Genomic DNA, 9,341 nt, shown 5'->3' on the forward strand with positions numbered 1-9,341 from the left:
AGGCTGTATGACCTTAAAATCAACCTTGAGAAAGGAACATCTCCACTGCTTAGACTCATTTATTCCCTCTCAGAATCTGAACTCAAGGCCCTATGAGAGTTTATTGATGATAATCTATGCAATGGGTTCATTACCCCATTCCACTCACTGCATGGAGCTCTGGTCCTATTTGTCAAGAAGAAGACTGGTGAACTCTGACTTTGCATCAACTATCACAGTCTAAATAAAATCTTCAAGAAGGATCACTACCCTCTTCCCCTCATTTCTGACCTCTTTGACTCTGCTCACTCTATGTGCATCTACACCAAGCTTGACCTTTGACATGCCTACCATCTTGTTTGCATAGCTAAAGGGGATGAATGAAAAACAGCCTTCTGAACCTGTTATAGTTCTTTCGAATGGCATGTCATGCCTTTTGGCCTTACAAATGCTTCAGCAGCATTCCAATGATTTGTAAATGATATATTCTCTGACATACTTGACATATCAGTAGTAGTCTACCTTGATGACATTCTCATATATTCTAATAACCTAGAAGATCACCAGAAACATGTTCATGAGATCCTACACAGGCTTAGAGCTAATGGACTCTACTGCAAAGATTCCAAATGTGAGTCCAACTGGGACTCCATAGAGTATCTAGACTACATCTTATCACCTGAAGGACTTCACAGATCTGAAGAAAAAATCAAGGCCATTGTTGACTGGCTGATGCTGCAAAAAGTCAAGGATATCCAATCCTTCCTTGGCTTCACCAACTTCTACCATTGCTTCATATATGGATATAGTGACATTGTCATCTCCTTTATATGACTCACCTGCAAGGGAACTCCATGAAAATTTGATGACAAATGCTTAGCTGCCTTCAATGAATTGAAACAGGCCTTTACACATGCTCCTATCCTTACTTACTGGGTTCCTGATTGAAAGATAGTGGTGAAAACTGATGCCTCCAATTACACCATTGCAGCTATCCTCTCCATCTACCTCAAAGATGGTGAAATTCACCCGATTGTGTTCTGCTCCCAGAGCCTCCACAATGCTGAACTCAACTATGACACCCATAACAAGGAGCTCCTGGCCATTTTTGAAGCTTTTAAACATTGGCAGCACTATCTTAAAGGCTCCATAGACTCCATCAATATCATAACAGACCACAAGAACCTTGAATACTTTATCACCACTAAGATTCTAACCCACTGACAAGTCTGCTGATCTGAATACCTATTTCAGTTCAACCTAATAATCCAGTTTTGACCTAAAAAACTTAGTGGAAAACCAGATGCACTTACTAGATGATGGAATGTCTACCCTAAAGAGAGGGATAGCCAATATGCTCAAGTCAATCCCCACAATTTCCAACTGGTGTTCACTCAAGAACAACTTTCCATATCACTCCATGCAATCTACCTTGAAGGCCCTACCCTCTGAGCCAGTGCCATCATGGACATTGACAAACTTCATATCAATATCAAATAAGCACAATCTTCTGATCCTACATCCTCTGATGGCCTCTGTCAGGCTAAGGCCACTTCAGAATTCTCTCTCTCTCAGTGGTCTATTGATGAATTAGATATCTTCTGCTTTGAAGGCTGCATCTATGTCTCAGAGTCCAGAGATCTCCATCTCTGTATACTACAAAACAATCATGACCACATCTTAGCAGGCCATTTTGGTCAAAACTGGACATTAGAACTTATCTGGCAGAATTACATCTGGCCAAAGATGCATGAATATGTTTGACACTACATTAAGTCCTGCACGGTTTGTGGACACAACAAAGCACCTAGACACTGCCCCTATGGGTTACTCAAACCTCTACTGGTCTCTGAACAGCCATAGGATTCCATTTTCATAGATTTCATTGAACAACTACTGAACTCCAATAGATTTACCACTATCTTAGTAGTCATAGACCAAGCTAGCAAGCAAGCCATCTTCATTCCCACTCATGACACTATTAACTCCATGGAGCTCACCCAACTTTTCCTTATCTATGTGTTCTCCAAACATGAGGTACTCAGTCACATCACCTTAAATCATGGCTCCAAATTCATTTCCCAATTTACTTGCACCTTAGCTATAGCTCTTGACATAGAACTTTATCTTACTTCTGGTTACCATCTGGAGGCTGACAGACAAACTAAACAGGCAAACCAAACTCTGAAACAGTACATCCACATCTACTGCTCCTACCAACAGGACAACTGGAACACCCTCCTACCTATTGCCGAGTTTACATACAACAATGCCTCTAATGTGTCCACTGGAATTTCTCTATTTTTCACCAACAAGGGCTACCACCCTAACATCACCATTCACCCTGAAAGGGACATCACCTCTGCTCAAGTCTGAGACTTTGCAGTCAACCTTGATGAACTCCATCAAATATTAAGAGATGAAATCTCTAAGGCTCAGGCTCACTACAAAACCCAAGCAGACAAGCATCAGATTCTGGTGCCCCTATTCACAGTGGGAGACAAGGTCTACCTCAGTTCCAAACATATCAAAACCACCTATCCAACCAAAAAATTCTCAGAGAAATACCTCAGCCCTTTTGAAATTATAGCCTAATCAGGTTCCCACTCCTTCACTCTGAGGCTTCCATCAGATCTCCAGTCTATTCACCCAGTCTTCCATGTGTCACAATTAGAATCTGTAGAAGAAAACACCATCCTTAACTGAATCCAACCACTGTCACCTCCAGTTGAAGTTGATGGAGAAGAACATTTTGAAATAGCCTAAATCCTCAACTCTAAACTGGACCACCAGTTCTGCTGCCCACTGCTGTACAAGATTCAGTGGCTAGGCTATGAAGGTACCAACAAAGAATTTGCTTGGTTACTGGCCTTTGAGTTCTTCACTGACAAATTCATTAAAGACTTCCACTATTGATACCTAGGCAAACTAGGACCCTTGTCCAAAGTCATTCAAACATCCCATTCCTAATACAATGCTACTCTGGACACCACCAGCAATCCACCTTACTATTTCAATTCTAACCACTAATTATCACTATTCAATCACCTTTTTTACACTTTCAAAGTCAAAAAATCTTGCAATTACATTTTTATCTACTACCAACATCTAATGCCCTTTTCTATATACATTTCATACAAAATATTTTACAAAGAAGCAGAATCCAACAGACCCACACTAGAGTCTGCACTCTCCCCCTGCTCCTTCAACTCCTCTATGTCCTCATCCAGCCTCTTCAACATCACCTCCTAAAGATCCTCCATCTCCTGATCTCTCTCATCCTTGAAAATCAGTCAGGCCTCCTTCCAGGCCTTCATCTCAGACTCCAAAAACAGCTCTGAAGAAGATGACATATCATTAGAACCATAGTCATCTTGAAGACCTGCCACAGTACTATGAACATCTGCTACCTTGTCTGCCAACTCATCCATGCAATGCATCAACTTGCATATCAATTTTGAAAGTTAGTGGAGACTGGCAGAGACCTCCACACTACTAATCACCTTGCTTGCAGTGACACCCTGGTTGAATGAACAGGCAGTCTTTTTAATCTTGCAACATGCACAAGTCCACCCATATCTGGCACCTTTGGTGGCCAGATGTGCATAACAATGGGCACCATCTTGGTGACAACACATACAGCTTTCTGAGAACAAAAGCTAAGTCAAACCATGTAAGAAAACCAAGACATTTACTTTCACCATCCAACAACTCTTCACCTTCTGCTGGTTCCACCACTTCCAACTTCACCTGCTTCTTGAGACTAGCAACCATCTCTGCCCTACTGCCATCCACTATGCTTCTTGACCTGAACTTGTGTTTACAGTCCTTCTCTGCCAGATCTGCTGCCTTCCTCTTCTCCTCTCACACCCTCTTTTTTCTCTCCAGGATTCTCTCAGATTCTTCCAACTCATTGTCCTTCTTAGTCCCCTTATCTTGCTCATCATTGGACTCCAGAAGCATACAGCCAGTCACCTTCTTGAAATGAAGACTGGGGCCAGGACCAAACTGTTTTGCCAGCACTTGACACAGCCAAAAATCAATAGCCTCCACAGGGGTTATCTGCAATCTATCCTTCATAACCATCTCCTCCTGCCCTACCTCTGAGACTGAAGCTCTTGCTGCAGCCTCTGCAGCCTCTCTCTCCTCAGCCTCCCTCCAAGCTGCCTCTCTCAATGCCTCCTCCACCTTCTTAGCCTGTCTCTCTATGGCCTGCTGGACCTTCTCCCTTTTTCTCTCTAATTTCCCCTTCTGCTCTCTTTTCCACACCTCCTTGGCCACACAGTCTGTCCAGACCTTTTTCTCCTGCTCCTGCTCCTCTTGCCATTCCAAATGGCTCTCTATGGCCTCTGTGTATTCTTCTTCCATGGTCTGCCATTCCAGATGAAATAATTTCTTGGCCTCTTCAGGACCATCAGAGGTGGGTTCCCTCACCAAAGGCTCAGGAGTATATGAACAATGATACACAGCAGGAGGTGACATAGTTAGGGCAATGGTGGTAGTATCTGACCAAGTTGCAAAAAATTCCTATGGCCACCAACAATCTTCTATGTGAACCCACTGGCCATTGGGATCTGCACTCTTGAGGACAAGAATGCTAACAGGAGATACTGTTACACACATGCTGCTGGCCTCTGTGTCACCTCAATACAATCATGAAAACCCACTGGACTCTGGCTGCTCTCTATTACCTATTAATTTTATTTTCACCATTATCATTTCACATCCATATTTCACATTGTAATATCTAGACTCCAAACTCAGTAGCAAATATTGATATCAGAACCCAATGGAATCTGATTCAGAATTAGCTACTATTAGTATATAAAGCCATAGATAACCATTGTAACTACTTAGTTCGAATATCAACTTGGATAAGCCATCTACACTTCATACTCACTTCAACTCCTTCTTACCTCATCCATTGGATTTCACTCCAAAGGATACTCCTGTTCATTTCTCCAATGGAACTCTGTTCTGTCTATCCAGATCTTTAGGCTCTGACTCAAGGGTGATGTTGCTAATAGCTTCATTGACACCCATGAACTCTGCTGGTCTCCACACATGCACTCAAGCTCACTCAATTAGCACATTTCTAACACCCAACCCCTGTGTCTCTTCTGCTGCTGCATGCTCCTTGCTTCTTCAGTTTATGGTGATATTGGCAGAAGTTTCAATAGAAGCAGAAATTGAAGAATAGTTCTGTGACTCTTCCACCAAAGAATTGTTGAAGGCTGTAGTCACTGATGTAGACATCAGGAGAGACTTGAAGTCTATAGGTGTTGAGAATAGATTCAGCATCTGAGAAAATGGTATCTTGCTTGAGAGCATTAGTATCTCTGAGAGGAGGGGGATAGTTGTTATATTACATTGCTTCACTGATGGTGACAACTTCAGTGGATCCTGTTCATGAGTCTGATGTTGCTGTGCTAGGCTCCCAGAACAGGAAGCCTGAGGATTCTGTTCTGAGCCTATATCACTCTAGGAAAGCAGATTCTCAGATGGCAGCCTCAAGCTTGTGCTGGTGCCTTTGATGCCCTGCATTATACTGGCTGGCTTTATGTTCTTCTTGCTGGCAAGCATGTTCTGCTTCTGTGTCTTCAGGCCATAAGGCCTATTTAATGTTGCTTCTATATTTGGAGCACCTGAAGAGTTCTTCAGTCTGATAGTCCTCACTGTGGGATCTGAAATCTAAGAGCCCTCTGCTTCTATAGTCAATGTGAATGGAGGATGTGGGGCTTTCTTCCAGGGTTGCATAGAGAGAGCTATATCCAGAGCTTGGAGCCATCCAAGGGGCATCAAGAGAGTCTCAGGCACAGGTGCCAATTTCATGCTTAGATAAGATAGTAGAAGAGTCAGAGGATGGCTCAGTATCAAAGAAGTTATCAGAGAGATCCTCATCCTTATGGTCTGAGACAAGAGGGAGGTTTGAGATTTGTCAGTCATGTCCACAGATTCTAGAACCCAGTGTGCTGAGTGTCACTGTTTCTACTGTCTGGTCAGTGAGGTTCTGGGAGATATCAGTATTCTTCTTCCTCCTCATGAGTTCATGAATCTGAGCCATCAGATTGGGCTTTAGGTATAGTTCCAAATATAGGCTGGAAGAAGGCTCAAGCAGAGGCTGAAATATTGTAAAAGAGAAGATCTGAAGTGATATTTCATAGAATCTGCTGTATATCCTCAGCTTTGAGCTAATTGTTAAGCCCAAGTGATATGTGACCTAAACATGTGATAAATAAGTGCTGTATCAAGTTTATACAGTTACACCTAAATTCACTTCTGTGCTTATATGGTGTTGTGTCTCATAGCCAATATAAGTTAGCTCAAGGTAGAATGATGAAGAATAAACTTTAGCTTAAAGCTGGAAATATATAGTAAGAGCTATTCTACTTATATACCATTTGTCTTTGAGATAAATATATACCTACTAATTGTGTGTTTTTAAGCTATAGTGCTTGTTGTTTTTGTTATAATTTTTCTCTTTTTCTTTGTATTAACCCCTATTTATGCTTAGTCAGAGTGCCTAGACCAGTGCTTAGGACTGTAGAACTGACTTAATCATCACAATAAGCCCAGTTGGTCATTGTCTTTTGATGCAACAGCATCACCTGACAATGCATAATAAGACTTTTGTAAACAGTAATAACATTCAAGGACAAAGAGCACAAAGAGCACAAAGGACACAATAAGTAGTAGTATTTATATCACTACAGACAAACTGTATATAAGTAGGATAGCTCTCACTGGTATAACCTCAGCTTTGAGCTAAAGTTTATTCATCTACCATCCTACCTTAAGCTTAACTTGCAATGGCTTTAAGACACAAAGTCATATAAATGCATAGTGAACTCAGACATAACTGTATGAAGGCAATACAGCATCTGTTTATCATGTGTTTGGGTCATATGTCACTTGGGCTTAACAGTTTTTGAATGTCACAAGTATCTATAAGAGAGTATTGTTTCTTGTTGAAAGATATTGTTATGTCAGAGGACAATAGCTGATTCAGCCCATTATAGTGACTTAGCCTGTCCTATGGTCCTAAGCACTCTGACTAAGCATAAATAGGGGATAATTGAGAAAGAAAATAGAAAAATCATAACAACAGGCAACTATTATCTGTTTTTCATGCCCTCTGCTCATTGTCTGGAATAACAGTGACTGTGCCCTTGCTTTTGTTTGTTATTATCACTTTGCTATACCATCACTATAGTGAGTTTTTCATATGCCACAGTTTCTATTGTGTTAAAGATGTGAGACAGTGATAGTTACCACATTGTTCCTTATCATCTTATTGTGCATTGATGAATAAGATGTAGCCATGGTGTTATTATGTCTTCATCATCTTTTGTAAGGTTGGTCTGGGGTCAGGATTGGTAAACATTTGCTTATTAAGCATTAGCAGGTCATGATTTAGGGGCAAAAATCATGACATTGGGTCTTAAGATCTTAAATATGCCTGTTGGTGTGAAGTGAGACATATTGGTTTATATGCCATCCTTTCCAAACAGATCCATGAACAGGAGATCATGAAGCTGGGAGACATGCTCTAGTGTTGAAACTTGAGAGATAAATGCAGGCAGTGGCCCATCAAAGCATCTGCCCATGAGCCAGACATAATCTGCTGGAGCAGAAGCAAAGGTTAAGATATTAAAGAGTGGGATGTTGTTGTGACATTTGGCAATGGTTCTGGTATTTCTGGTATAGGGTTGTGACTGGTCCAGATCTAGAATATGCTTGATCTGATTCTTTATTACAGCTTCAGTGGAAATAGCATATCTAGGTATAGAGAATATATCAATATGAGCTGATGAGCCATCAACTTCTGTTGCAAGTGCATATGTCTATAGTGAGAAATCCATTGGTAGTTTTTCAACCATAATAGAGTGTTCCAATTCTCTTTGAGAGGAAAATAGGTCCTTGCTTAAGAAAAATTTACATGAGAATCAAAAAGTGAGTGTGGCTCATGCATGTGCAGATTAAAGCTCATGTGTTCATATGGCCAGGAGAACAGAGACTTCCCCCTCTTGTGGATAGAGATTACCATTTCTATCCCAGTGTTTGGATCATAGATTGTGAGGATCTGCTATCCATTAGTGCAGTTGTCAATTTTGATTTCACAGAGCATAGAGAATGGTCTTTCCAGTATGACATCATATGCTGTGTTTTCCACAATATGCACTTGCAACAGTACTTTCAGACCTTTGAAGGTGAAGGGCACATTTCTGCAGAGTCCCAAGAACCATTCTATTTTTCTGTTTGCACTGGTAAGTGCAATTTTAATGGTCAGATCCAGAGGCAATCTGCATTGGTGCCATATCACAGTGGACATAGCTACTACTTGATATCCTTTGTCTAGTATAGACTCCACTTCATGCAGCTCATCAATAACCAGTGTCAAGGCCCTTAGGCCCTCTGCTTCATCTGCTATCATAATGTGTGCATGCTGACCTGTATGCAGATACATGATCAGCAGCTGGTCATTTTCAACTGCTGCTGCTCTAGTTTTTCCAACTTCTATAGGTACTTTGCAGTTGGTCAGAGCCTCTTTTAGCTTGTTATAGATCTCTGGACTTTTTCCATATAATCTCTTGATGAAAACCTCCAGTCTGGAGTCCAGTACATATTTATAGAGGTCATCTGTTGTTTCTGATTGAATTATAGGGGCTGTATGCCTATACTGTTTCTGATAATCCTTCCTTGGGTCAGCTGGCACCTTCACTTCTTTACTACTTGTTTCTTCAGCTGGCATGGCCTGCATTTTAGAAGCTTCATTGGCTACATCCATCTCTTTTACAAGCAGATACACTGGGTCTTGAACATATGGTTCACTAGTAAAGAGAACAGAGGTAGATGGCTGATTGGCCTCAACAGATAGTATGACAACCTCTACTTTCTTGAAGAGCTTGCCTGGCTTTTTACCCACAGACTTCAAGTTTCTCTTGGTCTTAACCCTGTCCTTCAGAATCTGCTCAAGCACTCTTATGGCTTGATCTTCTTTGTCCTCCTTAGATTCTGATCCTGACTCTTCATTCAGACAGGCCATAAGTTGCAAGATGCAGACCTCTGTATGTTTCTCATATAGATCTGCAAGCTGAGAAGGGGTGATCATTGCATACATATTGATGTTTCCTGCCTTTGGCCCAAACCCAGGTGGATACATTAGATTTTCCATACCCATACAGTGCTGGGTTGATATCATATTGATGACTGTGAATGAATCTCTGTTATCCTCATGCTACTTTTCTATCCACTGTCTGAGGTAACCATTTTCTCTGAGTAGCTCAGACCTATCAGGCTCGACTAGCTTCTTTTTGATATGATTGTACTTGATCAGCCTTTTTTTCTAGTCTGCTTTCTTG

The 9,341-nt window shown here is 41.3% G+C and overlaps 1 protein-coding gene across 1 annotated transcript; it reads right to left on the bottom strand.

The window, feature by feature from the left end:
- Positions 1-8,065: 8,065 nt before the first annotated feature.
- BT62DRAFT_905264 (uncharacterized protein) lies at positions 8,066-8,446 on the bottom strand (the record flags this gene model as incomplete). Its single annotated transcript, XM_043183600.1, has 1 exon — positions 8,066-8,446. One exon carries the CDS (start codon positions 8,444-8,446, stop codon positions 8,066-8,068), a length of 381 nt encoding a protein of 126 aa, XP_043036254.1.
- Between the last annotated feature and the right edge of the window lie 895 nt (positions 8,447-9,341).

This window comes from Guyanagaster necrorhizus, assembly GCF_019112545.1.
Source record: "Guyanagaster necrorhizus MCA 3950 unplaced genomic scaffold BT62scaffold_27, whole genome shotgun sequence".
Classification (NCBI taxonomy): Eukaryota; Fungi; Basidiomycota; class Agaricomycetes; order Agaricales; family Physalacriaceae; genus Guyanagaster; species Guyanagaster necrorhizus.